Consider the following 25,531-nt stretch of genomic DNA (forward strand, 5'->3'; position numbering starts at 1 on the left):
TGTTTTTACATGGCTTAATTAAGGTACTCATTAGGCTGACATCTGGGGCCAGAGCTGAAACTGTTCTGGGCCAGCAGTGTGTCTGCAACCGGCCCATGGATGCACACAACTTACCCATGGCCCACCGGCAAAGAATGACGGCCCTTTGGTGGCCCAGATCAGGTTTGCCAGAGGTGATCCACATATGGGCCTGCACAGGACCACCAGTGTGTCTGCAACTGGCCTTGTGCTGGCCCATGTGTGGGCCACCTCTGGCAAACCAGATCTGGGCCACCAAAGGGCCGTCATTCTTTGCGGTATGTGGGCCATGTGTAAGCACATTGTGTGGGCCACATTCAGGCCATACACATTTTGCTATGTTGGTAGTCCAGCCTATAAATAATAAATGAATTACCTAGTTTTCAGCATCCCTCTGAGGCAGGATGGAAAAAAGGCAAATCAGACACACATTAATCTTTGTAAATACTTTGGCAAAATTTGACATGTTGTTCTACATTATCTCAAAACCTCATACCACACATTACTCATAAATGCTCAGTTTATGACCAAACCATGCTCCCCTGAACTGGGCTGCATCACCGTTTTGTAATAATCTTACTACGTTTGCGTGTGAAATCCTTTCTCAAGTCTTACTAACAACAACCTGGTGATTCATAGTTCATAGCTACCGAGTAGGCTGTTAAACTCGTACGTCAGCATGCAACCCTGAATTTTAATCCATATGTAAAAGCTCATCTGTGTTTACAGTCTTGTTATTATAAATAAAGATTTCACTCGATTTTTGCACGAACAGATCGAGAAGTTTCAGACTTAGTAATACTGATGTAGGCCAGAATGAGTCAAAACTATTCTGTTATGCTAATTTGACCAGTGAAGACTGTTACAGAGTGTGATTTTATCATATTATCATTTCCTGTTTATTTTCCATAGTATGACTTTCACAAGGTATTTAAACTCGTCCTGCTCTGCATGTTCACCTTTCCACCTGCCTCCCTCTCACTCAGTCTGCCATGTTTTTAGTCTTTAAACTAAACATGTCTTTAGTAGAAAAGAGAGTACGTGTACGTGTTTTAACCTCACGCAACAATCAATTTGTTATGCAACACTATGCAGCACGGTGACAATGCATCTCTCGTTAGCGACTAAGACAAGTTTAAAAGAGAAATCAGGCGGTTGCAAAGGTGCAATGTCAAAGTTTATTTTGTATCATTCGTAGGATACAGAACACTGAAATGCATTTTTCCCCATCATACTGGAATTTTATATAATTTTTACTGTCATTTAATATATTTGACAACATCAGCTGAACTGCAAGAGAGAGAGAGAAAGAGAGAGGATGGATGATGAATGATGCGGCTGTGGATCTCAAACAGTCGCCACATACAGTACATAAATCTGAGAAACTCTAGGCCAGACTGACACCATCTGACAAGAGAAAAATCTTCTCCTCTTATTTCTTTTTCTGCTTCGAATCAGGGAAAACGTGGCGGATGTTCCAGTTTTAAGATGATGAATCTGGAGTAACACAGTGTGACGTAAAGCAACAAAGTGTGTAAATCTCTCTACTTTTATGGCACATCATGACATTTAATCACCATCATCATGTGTAATGCTGTTAGCGGGACGAGCCAAAGTACGGATGGGAATTCTAAAAAACCAACATGAAGGATGAAGGCTAGAACCGTATTCAAAACTGATTTACAAACATATCAAAATGCTTCATCACAGTAGGTAAGAGCTGAATTCAGACAGAAGTGAGAACAGAAGCACCGTTACTGAACAGCTGTTTACAGATGTGTTGAGGGACCCTAATTTACTGATCCATATTTTTGGTTAATTATGGAAAGTTCCTGAATTCAAGCTTTCTTCAATTAGTTGATGTGTTTTCTTCTTGGGGTTCTTTTGGACTGGAATACAAACTGTACTCAAATCCTAAAGGTTTTAATAGTGGTGGGTTAGGTTTAAGTTTAGTTTGAAGTATGTTTAATGCATTAATGAAGAAGAAAGTAAATAGACAGATTTTCCTCAAAATATGGTGCAAACTTGACACAAAATGTCCAGAAAATCGTCAATAAAAAGGGAAATTGATGATAATTTTCAGCCAATATTTTTAGGAGCTAATTATATTATTACACTGCTCCTGAATGTGCAGTAAGATAATGTATTAAAAGAGTGCAGTTTAAACCTCAAACCATGAAAAGCAGTCATAAAAATGAGGGTATTCCGTGCATTTATTTGAGAAAATTATAGCCTCTGTGTGATTCTTGATAAATCTAATTATTCATGGTTGCTCGCATTTTAAGCCTCTAATAGATCGAGTTTCTTTTCCCATTTACAGCACGGCCTTTTATGTCTTCCATAATGAAAAAAGGGCTAATTGCATTACATAAATGCACTGAAATCAAAGCATCCCTATAGAGGGGGCCCGATATATCCAGAAATCGTGATGATTATGACCTTCTGCATGAAATTTAGTCTGACATGATGCAAAATATCATGTCATGTAACTCACTTGCCTTCTGCAGGCCACACACACAAGGGTCCAACTCTCATACTAAACAGAGCAGATGCAAATTTGTAAAACTGAAACGCTTGTACAACGGTCATTTTGGTTTGACAATATCTTAGCAGTGATTCCAGGGTAGAGATTTCAGTTGCCACAACCATCAGTGACCACTAAAAAGCTGTTACTTGCAACAGTATGGTGGGCAAACTGACATCCTCTTTAGTTCTTTGAAGGCCATTACTGGAAGATCCAATTACTTAATTTCTGAGAGGATGGCAATAACGCTCTGCTCTTTTTAGATTTGCATTACATAAAACATGCTTTGTTATGAAGCAGAAAGCCTCTAAAGGATTTAGAGACAGTTGGTCCATAGAGTGAAGAAACACAAGACAAAGACTATCTTTAAGGTCCCTCTGAAGAAATGCACATGTTGAAAAATGATCCCACCACGACTCCACGAATCCACACCAGCTCTCACGGCTCAGCGCCACAAAGCTGGGCGTGTCTTTCTCTGTAGTGCAAAAAGCAAAGATCACTGCTCTGTAGATATAACACCCTGTTTGATAAACTATACACACTCCAGTATAGCTTTAAATATCATCTATATGTTCCTGTCACACAATATATTTCATATGTTTCCATTCATTTTACAGCCATTTTTTTAAATAGAATATGTTGTTTGATATGTTAAACGTTTTTCTACCCATGCTCTCTCCTGTCGTGAAGACACTGACCTTTGCCAAGGAAACAACCCTCTGCAGTCATTGGCCCACACTTTTAGCTGTCAGAAAGCGATAAGAGCCAGATTACTTGGGTTTATCTACTTTGTTTCCTGGAATCATTTGATCACTCTCATTTCTGTCTTGAATATGAAGGCTAAGTAATGGAAACTGGTTAGCACAGCATAAGCTCAGGGCTGTCCAAATATAAAGAAGTCTGACTTTCAGCACTCTCAAAAGTTTATTAGCAGCTACAGCCTTAGCTACTTGGTTTAGTATGCCGAGTTGCTGATAACTAGTCCATAATAGCAAATATAACGTGTCCGTCAAACTCTACGCAGTCTTACTTGAATCCATACAAAAAAGTGTAAAAACAAAGCTGTGCATGAAATCAGCCAACTCCATCCAAGTTGTAGCTTTACACAGATATCAGAGTGGTCTCATCTCGGTCTCAGTCTGACAGGGAATAAAGGCATTTGCCAATATGTTGAAGTACTCCCAACAGAGTCTGGTGCTAAAAGCTGAAAAGCTTCTGGGAGAAAGTTAAACCATTCAGTTTTTTAGACATTACTCCAAGTAGTAATCTACATTGATATAGAGTTAATCTTGAGGTTGGATGGTAACCTCACAAGACTGACAAAAATAAAATAAAATAACAGAACAAAAAAATACAATAATGGAGGAAATAAGTCAAATCATAGCAGCACATTTTCTGTCTCTGAAGCACTCGGCGTGTGTCACAGTGAGCCCGTGACAGATGACTCTAGTTGGCACAAAGGACGTTGTAGAAAGTTTGGCCTCTTTCAGTATGTCTACACTCCTACAAGTTTCATATAGATATATAAAAAAAACAATATCAAAATAAATTACAACACATAAAAAAAACCAAACAAAAAGATTTGGCAACACTGAGTTTCTGCCTTTTTGTGGGTTGCTGTGAACGTGAACGGTTGTGCGTGTAACTCACTTGCCTTCTGCAGGCCACACACAGGCAGCACAAGTACTCAGTATGCTAAGGGTTCATTTAGGAATGCCTTTACGTGATATGCCTGTAGAGTTTGATACAGATGTGTGCGTATTCCTGCTCCGGACCACTTCTTCGTTTAATCATCACCACTTAAATTTCTTTTTCCTTTTTGTCTTTCCTTTTTTTTTTTCTTTTTAAAACACAGAGATGAACAGGTGGCGGCTAGAAGTTTCTTTTAAAGGCAGTGAAGATGGATGAGGGCGAAAGGGGAGGATAAGGATGTATTTAACTCTGAACTAATCAGGGAGAAGAGTCGTATAGGGGTGGCCAGAGTATACAGTGCGTCATATGTCTTACTCAGCTTAGAGGGAGGAAGGATTTTCCTTCTGTGTGTACTCGTCTTTCACTCGTGGCCACAGTCACAGATTCAGGTCCAGTGGTAGATTTTGAGCAGCGAGCGGTACATTTTGTTCGTATGTGATTTGTTCATGTTTTTGATAGACGTGTATTTTGACAGTCTGTGGCACAGTTACACGTGGGGATGAGGAGGGAGGCTGTACGTAAGCTCTTTGCCAGGGAGCGACAGTGTGGGAAACAGGTGTTGGAGACAGTAACGAGGAGCAGAGACAACAGGTAGTGATGATCAGCACGGGTCCAATCAATGCCACTATGTCTGCATCAAGTAAAAGATAAAGACTGGAGAGGCCGAGGAGGAGGACTTGACTGGATACTACAATCCCAGTTCCAGCGTCTCTTCAGATCATAGGGGATCTCAGCACCCTCCCGAGGTCTCAGTTATCCAGTGCCTCGGCGCACACAATGCTGCCATAAAGCTGCTGTGGGTCCGGATGCGTCTGCACCCGCTCTTCTGCCTCGCTGTCCGTGCTGCCCTCGCTGTCGAGGCGTGGAGACGGGTGACATTGGCCAGAAAGACTGGGGTAAAGGGCGGTGGCCGGCAGTGGGCTGGGAAGGAGGTCCTCATCTGAGCTGAGGAAGTCCCCCTCAGCGGAGGCGGGGCTGGCCAGGCAGAGATCCTGGTAGTTGGTACTTCCCCCTCCACTGGTGACCCTGGAGCTGGGGGTCACCTTCTGTCCTCGCAGCTGCCTGATCTGAGAACAAAGAAGGAGGTTTTTAGTCAAAGGTAGGCTGGCTGTGGTTCAGATGTATTTCCCCCCCACCCTCAGCTAATCTGGATAAAATCACCAGCCAGTACAGGTTGTTAGAACATCTTGTGAAAACGCTGATTGCACTGAAATATAGACCGTATGTTCATGCTGAACTGGCTCACATAGATGTATATAGAGCAGCATTATTAAAACAGGAAAAAGCATTTGTATTTGGTGCTGATTATTTTTAACAGTAGAAAAACACGTTTATGACCAGTTTGGTGGACCCTGGTTACTGATCCAGATTGTTTTTAGTTCCTGAATTCAAGCTTCCTTCCGTTAGTTTACACGTTTTCTTTTTGGGGTTAGACGTGACACATTTAGTGGCAGCGGCACGGCACATTAACTATAGCACCTCTGGGTTTTATTCCAGGAAGCGCATTTAACAAACTTTAACTTCAAATTTAATCAACGTTCTGGGATTTTCTGACCTAGAAACAGAGTGTGTTACCATTAGTTAATTCTGAGAACTCAGTTATCTCAGTTTCCTTAAGCGCCGGGTTAACAAACTCACAGCTGTTTCTTAAAACCTGATTACTTGAATTGGGTCCTTCATACTTTATTACGTCAACAAGAAGGGTCAAAATGTTTTTGAGGAAGGAAAATCTAAAAAAGGAAATTTTTTCTCAATACCCCAGAAAAACTTTTTAAGCAGAGCCAGGGAAAAATTAGCACCATTTATTAATTATGGTGGCAATTTTCATTTACTCCAGCATAAAAGACTTTTTGCTTACTCGATAGCCAGAAAAAAAGCAAAATGCCTTCAGTTTGGATGAAACAATAAGGTTTATGTGCAAAGTCCATCTCCCAAAAGCCGATCCCTTCCCAGATAATTCCCTGAAGTGATATAATTTACAGTATTTACATTTCAGAGGGAAAAAAAAAAACAACCTCTCTCCCATCTGCCTGCAAACTTCTTTTTATAGAAATTTCATCAGTACGTCCGTGCAATAAACAGTATTATCTTAAACGTTCTCCTCCTAAATACCTGTTGACAAAAGGTTAAGAATTTTGCAAGTAACAGGACAAATGAGTGTATGTTACTGAACACTACTGTAGCATGAGGCCTAGTGGTTTTTAATGCTTTTAAATACGTTTGACACGTCTTTGCAAAGCCACTAAATGTCAGGTGATTGGAATTCTTTTAAACAGGTTGTTGGGTGTTAAAAAAACCAAAAACAAAAAAAACCCTAAACCCTGTGAAACCCACTGATGCATTTTTTTCTTACCATTAAAAGATGTGCAAATAGGACTGTGGGATCTTTACAGCTAAATCTGAGCGTGCACCTGTCATTAGGGTGAAGGTGGTGGTACGATTTGAATTTTATTCAAGTTGACAAGAAAAGTAGCTTTGTGGAAACGTACAAGCATAAAAGGACGCGTTTGCATGTTTCTACTCCGCGGCTGATGTCCAACTAGCAGAGTGCAGAGTTCTTCTTGTGAGCAGCAGCGATGCCACCACTTTTCACATGCATGCCTTTTGCATGTTAGCCTTGTATGTACCACAGTGACTCATGACAAATCTCAGAGGTTTTTGTTTTCCCCCCAATCATAAACTCAAGCTAGCTGCAGGGCGGGCAGGTGGGGGGGAGGGGGAAACCGGTGGTTAACCAGTGGAAATATTTTGACTGTGTCTGAGCTCTTCACGCTACAGCAGAGAAACATAAGAAGGTACCGGGCTTCATAGGTTATATTCTCTCCAGTCTCTCTCAATATGAACAGGAACATCAAAATTGGCAGACAATTAAGTCTCCAAATGCTATGGAAAAGTATTTGCTTTCACAAAAAAATCAATGTCCACCTGAATCAAAATAAATGTGCGCGAGTAAAAATGTAAAATTAATTCAGCTGCATTTTATAAAATGGCTCATTATGTGTCAGCAACGCCAATATGACTCAATCGTACGATGATCGCTTTCAGCTCTATACTGAGATTTTTCTAAATGGTTCATTGCTTCCTCATCTGTACTCACGCAAGTTTCGGTCTCATTTATGAAAACCACGGCTTTGATCAAAAGTGGTGGGGTGACAAGAAGAAAAGAGGAGAGGAGCGCTAAAGGGCAGGGCCGTCTCATCACGCCCCCTCACTCTGAAGTTTAAACATACTCCCTCCTCCTAGTCACGCACAGACACTCTCTGAATGAACAAACCCAAGTGTATGCTGACTGATAACTTTCTGTCTCCAATCAGGGCTGGAGATTATCCTCATGAACCCAAGATAACACTAAATGTTGTCAAATTACATCATAAAAATCAGCAGAACTCGAGCTGTGGGCTCAGCCTATAACAGACCAAAAACAAGTTATTGAGCAGGGCTTCTGTATTCTTTTCGACCCCCCGTTTTCAGAATTAAAGTCCAGTGTGAACTAAACAATGAGAACACAGCTGTTAAGAAGAAAATTGATCTCTTGTTACGAGAAAGACATTGAAACAACTGAGCGTGTGTCGGGGTGGAAGTGGTATCTGTTCTGAGACTGTACATAAATGACAAGATTCATCTGTGGTGGTTACCAAAAGCTGCAGAGCATCTTATACACACACACACACACACACACACACACACACACACACACACACACACACACACACACACACACACACACACACACACACACACTGTGCATCTGTGTGTCACACGCCATTTTGAAAAGCCAGAAAAAGTGAAACAAATTGTTCATTTATACCCCTAATAAATGATCACACATTTATACGTATCAATAGCTAATGAAAAAATGGCTTAAATGCTTTCGCAGGTTTCAACACAGCATCGAACCGCGGCCAAGATTCAAACCGGTCTGAATTTTTTTTTTCCTGTTGAAGAAATAATCGACCAATCACAGCTTAGTAGCTGAAATCCAGGATGGTGTCATATCCTTTCAAAGCTACCTAACTGACCAAGTGACTGAGTCTACAGTAAGTGACGTGTTAATGAAATAATGAATGGATGCATTTAATGAATTCTTGGTAAATATCCAGAGATTTTTTTAGTATGCTGACAAAAATAAATAAGTAATTTTAGTAATCTGAGTGCTTGTAATTTAGCTGCTTTTGTTCCTAAAATGTGGAAGAGACATCAGCTTGGATTATTCCTTTAGAAATGTTTTTAATTATTGGCAATACTCTGTCTTTGTCTTCTTCTTTCCCCCCAGCTGCCCCCCACAGGGGATCATCTGCCTCCATCTCACGCTAGCATCACACCAACCGCCTGGCATGTCCTCCTTAACTACATCCATGAAGCTCCTCTGAGGACTTCCTGCCTGCCTTTCCTGCTGCCTAGCAACACCACATCTACCATCCTTTGTCTAATATATCTGGAATTCCTTTGTCAACATCGTAGCAAGCAACATAATATCGTGGTCCACAGAGAATCCTGCCTGACCCCATTGGTTAGCTTGTCCATCACCATTGAAAACAAGAATCTCAAAGCCACTCGATGATCTATTGTCACCCTCACCTTAAACCCATTTGCCTCTCTTACTGCACACCTCATCACCCTCACTACTTCTCTGTCACTCTTGACTTCCTCATGCAGTGTCACAGTTCCTCTTTTGGCCTTCTACCACATTCTTCCTCTAGATCAGGGGTCTCAAACTTAAATGAACTGTGGGCCACTGCTGTCACTGCCATCTCATTGGAGGGAACTTTAGTGTTCAAGTAGTACAAAAAACCCAAACAAACACCCACAAATATTTCTGAAAATATAGTGTTTTGTTTTTTTAAAATTTAAAATATTGTATAACAAGAAAAACTACAAAAAAATAAAAATAAAAAATTCCCCCTCACTCTTAACTAACTACAACCTTTCATTGAACTACCAAATAAACAAATTGGTACTCTCCTTCTGGTCAGACACGCGGCAGCACTTCTGCTATAATTGTGTTCGTATTTAACAAAATAAAAATGCAGACACAAGTTTAAACATTAGTTTTTGACAGCTAGTTAAAATTGTTTTCTTTACAAAAAACTCTCACACTGAACTAACACAGCCAATCCCTCAACACGTTTGTACTCTCTGCTCATATTGACTTCATGTTAAATAATCTTTGGCTTTTTAAAGAACTTATTTTAACATCGCACTCAATAACAAACAAATCCTCCCTAACAAAAAAGTAACTTCAAGGGTCAAATTGCATGATATTTCTTCACGTCAATATACGGACCAAGAGTTCGACACCCCTGCTCTAGATCCACAGACCCTGAGCGAAGCTCCTTCTGATCTTCTCTGACCTACTCCATCAACACTTGAAGCAAACATCACATCAAAAGCCATACTGCTGATGCCTGATGATCACCTCTCTTCTTAACCTAGCTTCAGCAACTGTGTCCAACACCTTCATGGTGTGGCTCTTCAACTCTATCTCCATAGTTACTACAGTTCTGCACATCACCCTTGGCATGAAAACCAGTTTGAGTACACTTCCTCCCCATTCCTCAGGCATCCTCTCACTCTCCATGATTGTGTTCAGTATGGTTAAAAAGTCCACCGGCCAGGTTTCCAGTCTGTCTCTGCTTCTTTCTATTTAATGGTGTCTTGAAAACTTATCTGGACTGGATGTCCTGTTTTTGTCCATGATAAAAAAGCAAAAAATATTTCTGATAAAAATCAGAAAAATCAGAGAAAACAATCATTTTCTGTATAACTATCTGTTTTTGTGGAACATTCTGGCCACTCCTCATTACTTAATTCACTGAGGTGTGTGGGCATTTGTTTATGCACATCTCTGATAAGATCATGCCACAACATTTCACAAGGCTTGAGCTCTGGACTTTGACCTCATTGAAACACTTTGATTCTTTTCTTTTCAGCCTTCTTGTTGTAGATTTTCTAGATGTTCTGTGCTTCGGATCACCGACCCATTGGATGACCAAATTTGGGTGGAAACTTCAGTGGAAACATGGACAAATGGGCTCGCATTTGACTCTAGAATACTTTGGTATACAGGAATGTTCACATGTGACTCAGTGATTGCAAAGTTCCCACATCCTGTGGCTGCAAAACAAACGCAAATTGCCCCTCCACCATTATCACGTTTGACAGTCTGTATGAGGTGTTTGTGCTGATATGCATATGATATGTGCTGATATTAGGTTTTGACCTAACGTGGTGCTGTGCATTATGACAAAACACCACCACTTTGGTCTTGACTGTCCTAATGTCATTGTTCCAGGAGTCTTGTTTGCTCTGAAGCAACATTTTAAACCTAAGCCATGTTGGCATGTTCCTTTTAGAGAGAAGAGGGTTTCTCCTGGTAGTCCTTCCAAACAAGCCGTACTCGTTCAGTCTTTTTCTAACTGTACTGTCATGACTGTTGACATTTAACATGATCACTGAGGCCTGTAGAGTAAGAGATGTATCTCAGGTTTCTTGTAATTTGTCTGAACATTGCACGGTCGGACCTTGAAGTGAATTTGTTGGGATGTCCACTCCAGGGAAGACTGGCCACTCTCATAAATGCTTTCCACTTGTAAATAATATTTCTCACAGTAGAATGACTGACAGCTTTTTTGGAAATGGATGTAACCCACCCCAGACTGATGGGCAGGGACAATTGCTTCTCTAAGTCTAAGTCTAAGATCTTTATCAGGTAACCACTTCTAACATCTGCTTCCATGAACTGACATTTACATCAGTGGGATTAAAATATCACTACATGTTTTTAACTGCCGTAACTTGTTTGCTTTTTTTCTTCCCAGTATAGCAAAGCATGAAATGGTTTAAACTACTCATTATTCTGACAAATATTCAATTAATTAATCATTTGGAGTGGAAAAAAACAACAACAAAAAAATCAGGCAGCTTTGAAAAATGTTTCTATTGTTTCATGTTTCCATGGTGAATACTGCATTGGTATGTAGTTTTAACAGCTACAGGTTTGCTGTGTTTTAGTATAAAACCCTACAAATAGGGTGTTTTTTTGTTTGCACCCAGCATTTCAGACAAGTGGCTGACTTGAATATGTGAGCCTGCTCGTCTGTGACTATGTGGAGAAGGTTGCCTCACCTCGTTCTTGAGCTCGGCAATCTGGTCCCGGAGCTGGTTGATGTACTGTCTGGAGTCAGAGTGGTTCAGCTGGCCCTGGATCAGCCCTTCCTCCTTCTAAAAATCACATTTCAGACACACAAGGTTAAAGCTGAATTCACTTTGATTAATACATTGATCACTTAACTGGCTAAGACCACAGATCCAAATGTTTATTCAAGGATGCACTCAGACAGACACTGAAGTACACGAGCACACACACCTGAATCTCAAGTTCAGCGATCTTCTGCCTGAGTTCAGCCATCGCAGCCATACTGTCAGCTTCCCTCAGTCGCACTGCCATCACCTCCTCTTTACTCTACACGCATCACAGGGAGGAAGGAAGCACATTGACAGGAAGAAAAAAAAAAAAGTTAAACAATATTTTCTGGGTAATAAGTGAGCCTTTATAATGACAACCTTTTAATGGATTTCAATTAGAGATAGTAAAGAACAATAAATTGTCTCTACATCCTGCTGTGTCATTCATTTTTCATTCTAGACTTCCTCTATTACATCTGTTGATCTTTTTCAGGATGTGAACCCCAGAATTTATGCTCTGACCATTTTTCAACATTTCTCATGTATCTTTTTATCTTCTCTGTTCCAGGCATCTTTTTTTTGTCTTCAGTCAAAAGGTTTCTTTTTCTATTACAGATTTTAGTTTCCTATTAATAACTCTTAAATGGTAAAATGGTAAATGGCCTGTATTTATATAGCGCTTTACTAGTCCCTAAGGACCCCAAAGCGCTTTACATATCCAGTCATTCACACATTCACACACTGGTGATGGCAAGCTACATTGTAGCCACAGCCACCCTGGGGCGCACTGACAGAGGCGATAATAATAAGAAAATGCTGCTCTCCACGTCACTCTGCTCTTTTCTGTTAAATCTGCTCCTCTGCCTCTCTTTCCACCTTTCACTATCCAGACCTTGCAGTCTGATTCGGCCTGCTTCCTCTTCATCTCGTTGAGCTGGGCCTGCAGAGCTTTGTTCTGATTGGCCACCATCTGGAGTCGGTCCTGCAGGGCAGAGCGTTCCTGCTCGTTGCGTCCGATCAGTTTGCTGTGGATCTGGTTCTAAAACAAGAGGTTAAATGGTAGATGGTGAGAGTAGAGCTCTTATATTTATGAAACAACAACAACAACAACAAAACCCAATAAATGAAAACAAAAACATCTCACAAGTGGCACTATGGTCTAACAATTAACAAACAATAAAATCTGTTCTGATTCAGTTATACTTTGTTTCATTTTCATTATGTGCATGTCAGGCACGATGCACATTCATAATTGAAAAAGCAAAACAAAATGTAATATCCCAACACCACAGGGCTGATTTCCCTAGTTCAGCAAGTTATATTCATTCTTATAAATGTGTAAAATAAACAAACATGACAACTTTTATGCTTCACAATCATGCATACATCAGAGAAGGACTCACAAGCCCACTGCTGCAGTGTGACAGTACAATGTAGTTATACAGCACCTACCTGACTCTCCAGCTGCAGGGCTTTAAGTTTAACCTCTCGGAGCTCCGCCTGGGCTTGAGCCTCCCTCAGCCTAACCGTCATCAGTTTGTCCTGCAGCTCATTCATGGCGTTCTTCTTCGGCGATTCCTTCCAGTGCCCGCCCCCACCACCAGTGCTGCTGCTACGGGACATATGATGCTGCGAAAGAGCAGACAGGTGTAACTGGCCGCTGGTACATTATGCGCACTCATGCACTCCACCAAACAGATGAGAGATCTGTTCCCATTTTACCTGCCAGCGCTGGTTCAGCTCAGTGACAGCCTCCTGCATCTCCCTGAATGAGCGCAGCGTCTCCAGCTCCCTCAGCTTCATTTGCTTCACTTCTTCCTGCAGGGTCGCCAAGTTGTTCTCATCTGGCAGGCAACTGCTCCTCTAGATAGTAAACATTTCACGGTTATAAGTTAGCAAATTCACACACGCAGCCTAATGCATATATGAAGACGTACATGGGAAAGGTTTTATGAGGAAGGGAATCCTTATTAGATTTCAGTGAAACACAATATACCTTGGTGATTAATACAGAATGTACCACAGTACCTACAGCATTATTGTTATTATTATTATCATAATTATCGTTATTGTTAATAATAATAATAATAATAATAATAATTAACAATAACTACTTTTGTAACACTTGAATAGAAACCACACATTAAAGAATTGTATGCATCTTAATATATAATATATAATATATACAAACAGTGGTGTGAACCACAGCTGAAATGGGCCCTGATCAGATGATAAGAGAAGCTGACTGCTAGAGTAAGGTCTCAGCAGATCTGCTATATCTAAACACGAGCCTGGTCACATGAGGCTTTGCATGTAGGTAATCTAATTTTAAAATTCTAAATCTTACAGGACTAAAAGAAAGCAATGATAGAGCTGATGTGTGAGCAGTGGTGAGAACTTCTGGCTGAAATGAAGATGGACCAGAGGAGACTGAGGGGTGCACATTCATGGGAGATAAAATAATCTAGACATGGGAAAGCATAGGAGTTTAGTTTCAAATTATTGACTTACAGGAAATGTTGTTTTTCCTAGATAAGAAAAACAGCTTTAGCTCGCCAAGCGTTCAAATGCTGGTCAAAAACAGAATCAAGTTTTTTAGCAGATAATTTGAAATTGGTGACGAGGGGGCCGATGTAGCAACTGACCTGCTTTGTGACGCTGCTGAATGAAAACCTCAGTTTTGATCAGATATTACATTTGCTAAATGTGACCATGCCTAATCAGCGGCATCTGTATCCTGACGACCAGGAGTCGACAGACTTATTAAATGTAGTATGAGAGGGACAGGAATAGATTAATACAACTATCTGATATATGAAATTTTGTTCAGACATCAGACAGTTGTGAGGTTGTTTCACTCCTAACCAAAGTGGTGCAACAACCCACTAATAAAAACATTAGCATGTTTACCTCCTGACTACAAACCAGCAGGTTTGTCAATCTTTGAGACGCTGTATAAGCAAACAAAAGGTTTGTCCAGTTTTGAGTTAATTTTCAGTAAAATCTTCATCGGGAAGCAGCAGAGCGTTTGTGTTCCAACACCTCATCAAGTGAAAATGAAAGCTTGAGAAATGGAACGTGTCTGTCATTTGTTTGAGTGTTTGGATTAAACGTTAGACAGGTTGGTTAACGGTCAGACAGACTTTACCACATTCACAGAATCACACGCCTTCTGTCTGCTTGCTGTTCACACTATTCTCTTTCACACAGTTTCAAAAAAAAGAAAAAGAAAAAAAAAAGGCATGTTTGTGAGCTCACCTTTTCCAGATCGAGCACCTTGTCTTGCATTTCCTTCAGAGCTCCAAGCAGTTCGGCCTCGCGGAGCCTCGACTGCTCCAGCTCGGTCTGCAGATTGCTCACAAACTGCTCTGTGTACTGAAACAAACATCCTAGTGTTAAAGATATAATGTAGGTCAACTTTTATTTATTTTAGTTTTAGTTGAGCAGCCTTTTCTACCTGGTATTTGTATACTGATATTTATTTATTGATGAGACAATTAGGTTTTTGAACAGAGCTTGGCTTCCATTTCACTCTCATTTGCAGACCAGTTTAACAGTTCAGCTAAGATTACCACAATCTTGCAAGGGGTGAAAACTCAAGGTAGTGTTATGTATCTGTCTTTCTTTTTTTTTACATTTAGTTTCCTGAAAAAGGAAGAAACGGGAGACAAGGAATTCCACAGAGAGATGGAAACATGACCTATCAACGAGCTATTTGTGGGGGAATAAATGGACGTGATTCCCAGCAGCAGCGTTAGACTTACACTTTTCTAAAAAATAAACCAAAAGCATCCATTCTCAACTGCAACTAGTGAGCGAGTAAAATCCAAATATGTTACCTACGCCTAGAAATGTCTGTGTACAACCTTCAAAACAGCCGACAACCTAAATTTAGCTGCCATGAAGGTGCACTTGTGTCCCGCTGTCTGTGATGTCAGCATGCTACTGTACACTAACATGTCACCACATCAAGGGGAAACTGCAAAGCTATGAATATGAAAGCAGCAAAGAAAAAAAAAGAAAAAAAAAGAGAGAGCTGAGTGGAAAAATACTTTCCAATGAGGCAAATTACAAACGCTTGAAATCGGGCAAGTACATAGCGTGACTGCAAGATTCGTGATTTGTCATTTTTGGCTTCTCAGTCTTGGTTATCAAAGAAGATTGAGAGTGTCTGGAGGTGTGTGAACCCTGGTGGGTGATGGGTACCAGCAATCTGAGCTGGAATAGACGCACACGTAACAATGACATCATTTAGAGAAAAATCAGTGACTGGAGTTTTTCTTTTAAAGCAAAGCAAATTATAATTTTAGTGAACCATCTGCTCCCTTCACATCGTGCTGTTGCTCTTCACACCACCTTCCCACAGGTAGGTGTGAGTTGAACCTATAAATATTAAGAGCAAAGCTTTGGTTAACAGCACTGGCAAAGACCACAAAACTTTTTTTTTTTTTGAGTAAGTCAGTAAAGCGGTTGCAGAACATACAGAAACTGACATGCATACATTTACTCATGTGGAAAAGCAAACGTGGGTGTTCTCTGTTAAACCCAATGTGGCGTTAAATACTAAATACTATACTAAACATCATATTTACTAGAAATTCACAGTAGAGAAGCAGAGTCTCTCGTACATATAAAAATGTTTGGAAAGTCAGTTTTCATATTTTTCCTTGAACAATATTATATGTAAAAATAAATAAATAAATAATATTAAAATATGTTATTTATACTGTTTTGGGAGGCAAAAACAGTTCATACATGAATTACATGTTAAATTAAAGCTGCAAGCAGCGTTATGAGGGCCCTCGCACCCTGGCGTGTCGAGCCACGCCCAACACCTAAAACCAGCACGTCCGATGTGATGTCACATTGATGGAATTCATGCATTTAACCACCAGCTAACATTTCATCTCATTGAACCATGATTATAGTCGTCCCACTAGGTGGCGCTCTAACTATTACCGACAAATGGCATAACAAACATTTCCGAGCTCGAGTCTCATCACACCTGCGACGTTTGGGAGAGATTGGATATTGTGTTTTTGAGTGACAGCAGATTACTGCTTTTTGGTGAGTGATTGAAACTCTAAGTGCCGCCATGACCACCCCGTTTCCCTGAATGTAAAAAGCTTCGCAATTTAACATCACAAAGGTCTTTAGATTCCACAAACTTCAGATCGGTCCAATCTGATGAAATCCCTTGGAGGAGTTCGTCAAAGTATGAAGCCTGAAAAGAGGGGAAAATGTCGCCAAAATTACACATGAATTTTAAAATGGCTGACTTCCTGTTGGATTTGGGATATTGCTCCAAGAGACTTTTTTGTACATCTTGATATCTCCTATAAGCCTACCAGGTTTCAGATTCATACATAAAACACAGAGCTGGGGCTGTGGTTTTGAAATTTTGTAGGGGGCGCTGTGGAGCCATTTTGGGATATTCAATGAAAATTATCACATGACAACAAAGCCTTCATCACATTGGAGGTGTGTGCCAAATTTCAAGCCTCTATACACTTGCCAAGACCCTCAAAAGCCACTTCATCTTTCATGGTGAACAGCGTTGCCACCAGGGTGCGCCGTTCAGTTTAAAGTCACAATTTTTGCACTGAAGCATCACGAGGGACTGATGGTGATATTCACCGCTTTTCAGGTGGCCACGATGAACCTGTGAAAATCAGTACAACAAAATTAAAGCCATGACATTTCCTGTTCCCACTAGGTGGCGCTGTCCGTATTTCCGACAATGGGCACATCAATCTGTTCAGGGCGGGTCTGACATCATGCCTGTAAAGTCTGGTACTGATCAGACTGGATTTCATTGAGTTATACTAATTTGTTTCTTCATGGCGTGACATCAAAGTTCGCCATGCTGCTGGGGTCACACCCTTTCGCGAAAACTCACAGTTTTCACTGTAACCCAAGACCAACTCCTTAAGGCTTTCCTGGAGAAATTTGAGGCTGCAGATGTCACCCATCACTATACTGTACCCCAAAGTGTAAAACATGACATTTCCTGTTCCCACTAGGTGGCGCTGTCCTTGATGTCAAATATGGCAGTTGAAATATGTTCAGGGGTGGAGCCTTATCATATGTGTTCACTTTGGTCAAGGTCAGAAAATGTATGACAAAATGAGAGGCAATAAGATTTTCATGGCGAGTCATCGAAATTCGCCATGGCGCCACGGCCTCATAGTATTGTGAAAACTCAAAAGCTCCGCAATTTAACATGGCACAAGGGTGTAGTTGACACTGTCCAAATTTGAAGGTTATGAAATGAAACCCCAAGGAGGAGTTCGCAAAAGTTCGAGGCATGGAAATGGCAAAATTAGAGCCAAAATTTCACCTTCTCTTCCAAATGGCGGACTTCCTGTTGGGTTTGCGTCAATGGGCCCACTGACTTTTTTGTTCGTCTTGGCATGATACACATGTGTGCCAAATTTCATACATGTAGCTCAAACGATGTGGTCGTAGGGCTGCATTTAACAAGGCATAGGTGGCGCTGTAGAGCCATTTCCCAGTGCTCATATGTAAAACCATTAAAATACAAAATTTTTCACCAGACCTGGCATGTGTGCAAAATTTCATGAGTTTTTGAGCATGTTTAGGCCCTCAAAAAGGCCCTTGTTTGGGGTGAATAATAATAATAATAATAATAATAATAATAATAATAAGAAACGGAGCAGATACAATAGGGCCTTCGCACTCTCGGTGCTCGGGCCCTAATTACACCCAACTCTAATTTGTATAATAATTCCAATATCATGTGACTCACAGAACTTGAATGAATTAAAAACAAAAATCAGTCATCCTATAATGTAGGATCACTTCTTTTAACTTTACAGTACTATGCACCAAATACAGTTTGATTAGCTTTTCCTTCAGTGTTTAACTGAAACCACGTTTTAATAATCTATGCTACATTAACAAAACAAGTTTCAACATTTAATCATAGTCACACTATTACTTTCAATCAGGCTGTGTATCACACGTACAACAACTCAAAACAACAAACAGCTGCTCTGTAAAATGTACACGTGCAACCTTTACAGCCGCCATCAGTGTTACGTGCGACCTCAGCCTGTTGGTCCAGTTTTTTATTGTCACCCTGATTAACCTGCGCCCTCTTTCTTTGCAGATTTATTGTTAGTGTTGGCTGCTGATGGCTTGCTGCATGAATATAAACCCGGAGAAAGTGGAGCAGGAGGGTCGGCCATTGGCGTCTTGGATCCCACCAGATCTCCATCAGCACAAGCTTTACCAATCTGTTGCTTTCATAGCTTTGTTTATTCTGTACAGGTTGAGTCGGGAGCTCCTGGAACTACTGTTTTCAGTTTGGTTTCTGTTCTTCTAGTTTTCCAGGACTAGTTTGAGTGAGAAGCCTGTATTCGATGGCCCATTGTGTGATTGGTTCATGGTCTTCTTCCTCTTTGTTTGTTTTAGCTGGGGCTCACATCTCTTTTTGTTCTGTCCTTTGGGAGTAACTATATTTCCATTACTAAAAGCTTGTTGAATGGCACCCGTAACAGTCAGACTGGCTTCACTGGCGTCCAAACAGTATTTTTTAGACAGTGATAGGTTCCACATTATTTGGCTCTCCTCCAGAGCTAGACTAACTAGATTTCACCTCATAAACCTCACCTCACCTCCATGGTGTGAAAACTGTAGAAGTCTTTGTGCCTCATCTGTATGTAAACATCTTGCTAAAACAGAACTTGAACGGTTTCATTTTTGGGTGCTGAGCTTTGCACCTTTGCGGGGTTAGCTCACGGGTTAATCACCGATTTTCTTTGAAGGTTTGTGAGAAAATACAAATGCGTGACTCACTACTTTGTTATCAAAGCAGCATAAAGAACATATCGGAAACAAATCAACGCTAGTCTGACCAGTCTGACCATATTTGAGAGGCGCAGTCGGCCCCAATTGTTTTGTTTTTTTATCCGTTTTCCACAAGCTTGTATAAAATATAGCATTAGTACATCACTCCCACCATGGGATAACTTAAACGAGCCATTACTATGAGTCAGTCTGACAGTCTGTTCATACCAAGCTGCAACGTTTGAGTTTGAAAACTGAAAACATCGCCGCAAAGACTGACTGACGGGTACCAATCCAGCTTCAGCTAATCGCTTCCTGCTAATTCACTGAGCTTAACCTCCCCACTGTGTTAGTACTGGAACAATTGTATATTTGTAATTATACATATATTTTACTTATATTTTATTTAACTTGCGTGAGTTAGCTGACAAGTTTGCGCACCACTCTCTCATCCAAATTAGGGATGTGTGCGACTAGTCGACTAGATGACTAATCTAGTTAAGTGGAATGATTCATTGTTGAAGAAGTTGATTAAGTGTTTAAAAAGCCTTTGTTATTAGTTTTTGGCATTAAACGGTTCTCAAATTTACTTAATATCTGAGTGTTTCTTGGTTTTAGACTAGTCGGTTAGTCAGATTTTTTACCCCATGTTTAATTGACTAAGAAATCAGTCACCAGGAAGATTCCCAATCCAAATTTTTCCACAATTGGCCAACATGGCGCCAGCCAGATGGGCAACTTTGGCGCTTCACAAATGATGCTATAGTGGCTTTGTCCTTTTTCCATATACAGTCTATGACTGGCTCATACTAACAATCATACTAGAGTGTGTGTGTGTCTTTGACAACAAAGTGAACTTTGATATATTCGGTTACTTGACAAAGTTGTAAACCTTTTGATATACTGACATTGAAATCTGATCAAATTGTGTTGCATTCTAGTGAAATCACTTAAACGTTTGCGACATTTGTGCCCTGATTTTGAGTCCAAATAATCTGACAAACAGTAAAAGCATTATCAGGAAATACACAGCTTACAGAGCCTATCTGTAAGTTAAATATAGGACAAAATAAAGACTGTAGGCAGGAGGGAAACAGTTCATCTTGCTATCTTGGTTCATTTATTAATTCATTCTTTTACCCTCTGTTGTTGTAGCTCTCGGATGGTGTCCTGTGCTTTCTCAAGGCTCTCGCTAGCTGTGGTGCACTGCTGCCTCACCACCGCCAGCTCTCGCTTGATCACATAGTTCTCCTCTGCTTCCTGCGCCCTAGTCACCTGACCCTGGAATAGTGTGACCAAAATAGGATGACATTTAAAATCGTCAGTGGAGTGCAATTTTCAAATTCAGACTATGCAGGGGGAAAAGGGTGGTTCCAGACAAAACAACAATATAATGGTTATAGAGAACTTTGCTTCATGTCATACTGAGAGTCAACATTTTAGTAAGGAGATTTATTTGCTTTCTTGTAAATCGCCTACCTGAGGATATCACTCACACTCTTACATCTGTCCTTTAAAGCTAAAGCTAACAACCAACTAGCTCAGTTTAGCATGATGAATTGAAACACAGACAGAAAGCTAACCTGGCTGTATCCGAAAGCAATAAAAAACTTAAAACTCAGTCTCAGTCTCTGTTTTTTAACAATTATTAGATCTCAAGCATGACCATGAAGAAAACAAGTTTCTGGTGTATTTTTTTCTACAATTTTGTACAAATTAAATCAAACACATTCAATATCAAATCACGTATCTATACCTTCTAGAGCGTTTAGCAAGAAAGCAAATAAATGTACATTTCATTCAAATTTTCCTTAATTGTAGGTATTCAAATATAAATGAATGATAGTAATAGCTGAACTTCAACATGCCTCATGCAGGATTGTACAACGTCATCAGTCTCCATCATGGATAAATACTACATGCATTCAGGCATTAAAGGATTGTCTTGTGGGCTAGAGACAAATATACGATGTAAACAAAAAGCTTTCATGCACTTTTGGCAGGATGCTGTTACAGGAGAGGGAGAGAAGCAATGCAGGACGGTAGAGGAGCAGAGTGTGAGTACGACAAAGGACAGCAAGGTCAGTGGGAAAGTGGTTTACAGTACTCTACCTGTATCAGTCTGTCTGCAAGAGCAGCACTCTCCTACAGCGCAACGAAGGAGAGGAACAAGAGGATGAAAATAAAGAGATGAAGAGAGTGAAAAGCAGTGGGTCACCAGGAAGGATAAAACACAAGAAAAACCAGGATGAATTCCAAAAGGAGGGACGTAAGAAAAAGTTGAGATACCAAACACAGACATGTTTGTGAGGGAATAAAGAGGCAGCAGTGAGATCATTCAGAAAACAATTTCACAGAAGAGGAAAATATGAACAAAAGCAGCGTGCTGAAACAGCACAAAAGGCGGGCACACACACACACACACACACACACACACACACACACACACACACACACACACACACACACACAGGAAAGAAAACCAATAACAATATATTCGTCAGTTGTAAATTTCAACCCCGAACCACACAGAATTTAACTAGAATCAAAATGTGAAGCGTGTTAGCTCAGCCTCATCCAATTTCTCTATTTCAGTGAAGTTCTCATGTTTATTAGCATTTAGATAAACTGAAGTCACATCTGCCTATCTCACCTTCTCCAAGGTTTCGATCCTCTGCTTCAGCAGCCTGTTTTCTGTGCGTAGCCTCTGAACACAGAGAGAAGGAAGACAAGTGGAAAATGTTTGCTTCACTTCACTTTTCAAATATTTTATTGCAGTACAAACAAACAAGATATAAGCACCTTAATTTCAATTTGCTCCTCCATTTCTTTGTTCTTGATGGTGGTGTATTCTTTCTCAAGTCTGAGGAGAAAGATACAACAGTAAGAAAACGTAATGTTACCTCAATCTTCCTTGTTTTTAACTATAATGTTTAAAAGCCAAAGATCTGAGGTGTACAGCGCAGAAAAACAACTTTCAGAAGTTACCTAAACAGCACAAACGCACAACAACAACCATGCACACGCTTAAGTGTAGAAACCTCAGCATTAGTAAGACACAAACAAAGCTCTCACTGGTCTACATAAAGGCTCTCCAGCTTTAAGTCTGACTATTTGTTAGCCGACTAACGAGCGTTCTTACTTCTTCATCCTCTTGGGGTTGTATTTGACCTGGTAGGCCCTGAGGATCAGCTTGTCTGGGCAGCTGTCAAACTGGTGGGGGATCACCTTCTGGAAATGCTGGCAGACCCCAAGGGAGAAACGCACATGACAAAGATGGTCATTCATATTTAATGAAGATGCAGAGACTCGTTTTTTTTTTTTAATGAGTAAAGAAAAAACAGCCACAGATTTACAAAAGGCCTTGAGGCAAGCCAGGAGCTCCTGCTTAAAAAAACAAAAACAAAAAAAGAAACTAAGATATTTTAATATACTTTGATTTAATGACATGACAGTCTCACTTGGCATGCGTAAAAATGTATATGCACTTCTAGGAACTGGAAGCATATACAGTATTCAAATTAATTCAAGTTTGCAGTGCAAGTCAAAAAACTGGGAAATGTACAGGTACAAACTTAATGTTTTTTCCGTAGGTTTTGTGAGGAAGATAAAGATAAGAAATGATCAAAGATAAGAAATTAAGATCCAGATCAAATTCACCTATCTAAAAGGTTTTTATTAGTGAGCAACAAAAAATTACACGTTTTCTACTGAATTGCTGTAAATCCAGATTGTGGACGCTGCCTGACGGACACAAAATTTAAACACAAACATAGTGTAAAATTCAGCAGCAAGTCAGTGTTCCATTTCATAGAGGACAATCAGATAAAATCACGTTGAATGGACGTAAACGAGAGCAGCTTATTTTTATCAAATTAGATCATAACTTTAGATTTGTAGCTCAGGAAGCTTGCGTGCAAAAAGGAAAGTGGGACGTTCAGCCTTTGACTCATGGCTCAATCTGTGCACAAAACAATTTCTGCAGAAGGCACCGCAAAGCTACAGCTGCGTACCTGTGACATGCCCTCCATGTCCAGCTGAATGAGGTCAGTCTGGTTGTACTGCAGGATTGCCAGGCCTACACGGAAGATAATCTCTAGGCCCTGCAGAGAGGTCAGATATTGTATAATATATATATATATATATATATATATATATATATATATATGAAAAACACAATTAGTAAGGTGGAACATATCCACAGTTATAACCGATCTTTTGATATTTTGTATGCTTTGTATATTTCTTACCTCATACATGAAAATATCAAAGATGCGTGTGGCGACAGGAAGAGGGAGAAAGGTGAGAAAAAGCGTGAGGAACCAGGATGAGGCATACATGGAAGTGTGGAAACTCTGGGACCGGAAATGGACATTCAGCTCTGGAAGCTGCTCCTGAAATCGCAAATGTTAACAAAAAACAAAAACAGGAAAGAAAGTTAACATCTCAAAAAATTAAAATAGACCCAAGAGAACATACCTGAAAAGGAAGTGATGTGCTGGAGATTAAAAAAACAAAAAAAGAAAAGAAAGATCTGCTGCCCCTTTGTGGAGAGCGTTCACACTGCAACATTTATCGTTTTTTAGATGCACGCTCCTGCTTCCTCTTTACCTGTAGCAGATATTCAAACTGGTAGATGCAGAGACCGAGCTCTGCCATGCTGGGCTTGAAGAGCTCCCTCAGGCGATACTCCTGCATCAGACGAACAAAAACACAAAAGGCCTCCTCCTCTGGCATCTGGGAGAAGGCGAGAAGATTGTTAGAAATCAAACTGTGCTGGACTCTGTATTATACACCATCTCAAAAAACAAATTAACTGCAGTTTAATTTTTCAAAGACCTGCTACATAAATAACTGTGGCTATAATAAAGACATTGTTTACAGATAAAATGTGCTGAGCCTTGAAGCAAAAATATTCTCTTATGGTTCAGTTTCCTGCAGCACACCGTTTGACAATTACCTGCATTAGAAGCAATCCAACAATGAATGCGCTGCCCTGGCAGTAGCCCACCTCTCGATCCACCAGAGAGTACGCCTGAAAAAAGGAAAAAAAGGATGCACACACACAACAGATTTCAGTTACTATGTTCTGTATGTTTAGAAAAATACATCTTTATTTGTGACAGGACAATCAGACCTAGCGACAGGACCAACAAGTCAACAGAGGTCCCTTCATTTCCTGAGCAGCTCAGCTACAAGGGAGCTCGACTGATTTGCAGACAGGAAACGAGCTTGTCTCCATGATAGTAAACATATTTCCACATTTTTGTGTGTCTCTGCAATTTGTTTTTCTCCCCAGGAACAAAAAAATCACATTATGAAGGTAAAACCCAGTCTGATCAAAAAGACACAGCCAATCAAATCCTTCCATTTGCTGCAGAAAGATTAAAGGTTTAAAAATGGCTTTTAGTTTTGCATGTTAGGGTTTCATTAAAACTACACAGCACTTCCTGTCATTCTGAAATAAAGTCGGAATTAAAAAAAAAAAATTAATACAATAGCTAAATACAATAATTTCACACCACTGTTAAATCAACATATCCATATTAGTCGTTCTTATCCAGACATTTATTTGTAGATGTGTCATTTAAGAAAGCAAGTGAAGGAAATTCCAGAAAGTTGACTGTTCATCCATCTGTTGTGCTACAGTGACACTACAGAGTGATTGAAGACTGCGGCTCAACCAAAATCAGCGCTTAGTGCTTGTAACCATTTTTGGTTTGGTCTTATTTTTTCTCCAGTGTGACCAATACACATATTTCAAAGCTCACAGTGTAAATAAGTCCGTTTTTACAGATGATAAACCATGTTTCAAAAACACAAAAAAGCCCCTCCCCCTGATAAATTCAGACCTTGAGGTGATCAAACGCTGCAGTTCTCACCTTCATGACATTGAAGAGGACCTCCTGTCCGAGGCTGTCCTGGCCTTTGAAGAACTCGTGCTCAGGGTAGGTGCGGGCGATATCTCTGCGGATTAGCTTCTCACAGGGGGAGGACATCTTCAGCAGTTCAGAGTACTGGTTCTTCACCGGCATGTCTGTGGCGTTGCCCAGAAGCTGCCACACGATGGCCCGGAAATGATGAGGAATGCCCTTTCTGATCAACTCCTGGAAGATAGAGAGAGTGAAACGAGTTATATTAAAATAGAGTACAGGGCGGTCGTGGCTCAAAGAGTTGGCAGTTTGTCTTGTAACCGGAAGGTTGCCGGTTCGAGCCCCGGCTCGGACAGTCTCGGTTGTTGTGTCCTTGGGTAAGACACTTCACCTACTGCCTACTGCTGATTGCCAGAGGGGCCGAGCC

The 25,531-nt window shown here is 40.4% G+C and overlaps 1 protein-coding gene across 4 annotated transcripts in view; it reads right to left on the reverse strand.

Moving 5' to 3' along the window:
* Positions 1-1,177: 1,177 nt before the first annotated feature.
* The window catches only part of evi5l (ecotropic viral integration site 5 like), a 46,861-nt gene continuing 22,507 nt past the window's right edge, over positions 1,178-25,531 (reverse strand). For 3 of the 4 annotated variants that reach the window (XM_026170522.2, XM_080302434.1, XM_080302433.1), the window contains 17 exons: positions 25,114-25,338; positions 24,192-24,266; positions 23,843-23,968; positions 23,482-23,625; positions 23,245-23,334; positions 22,374-22,471; positions 22,034-22,094; positions 21,885-21,938; positions 21,344-21,376; positions 20,372-20,512; positions 14,678-14,794; positions 13,142-13,282; positions 12,872-13,048; positions 12,312-12,458; positions 11,601-11,696; positions 11,360-11,455; positions 1,178-5,301 (listed from right to left, as the gene is read on the reverse strand). In XM_026170522.2, the coding sequence (XP_026026307.1) occupies positions 4,984-5,301; positions 11,360-11,455; positions 11,601-11,696; positions 12,312-12,458; positions 12,872-13,048; positions 13,142-13,282; positions 14,678-14,794; positions 20,372-20,512; positions 21,344-21,376; positions 21,885-21,938; positions 22,034-22,094; positions 22,374-22,471; positions 23,245-23,334; positions 23,482-23,625; positions 23,843-23,968; positions 24,192-24,266; positions 25,114-25,338 (2,139 nt within the window). In that variant the 3' untranslated portion in view covers positions 1,178-4,983. The remainder of the gene's footprint in view (positions 5,302-11,359; positions 11,456-11,600; positions 11,697-12,311; positions 12,459-12,871; positions 13,049-13,141; positions 13,283-14,677; positions 14,795-20,371; positions 20,513-21,343; positions 21,377-21,884; positions 21,939-22,033; positions 22,095-22,373; positions 22,472-23,244; positions 23,335-23,481; positions 23,626-23,842; positions 23,969-24,191; positions 24,267-25,113; positions 25,339-25,531) is intronic. The other variant, XM_026170524.2, reaches the window with a different exon arrangement.

The sequence above is a fragment of the Astatotilapia calliptera genome, chromosome 6, assembly GCF_964374335.1.
Source record: "Astatotilapia calliptera chromosome 6, fAstCal68.1, whole genome shotgun sequence".
NCBI lineage: Eukaryota > Metazoa > Chordata > Actinopteri > Cichliformes > Cichlidae > Astatotilapia > Astatotilapia calliptera.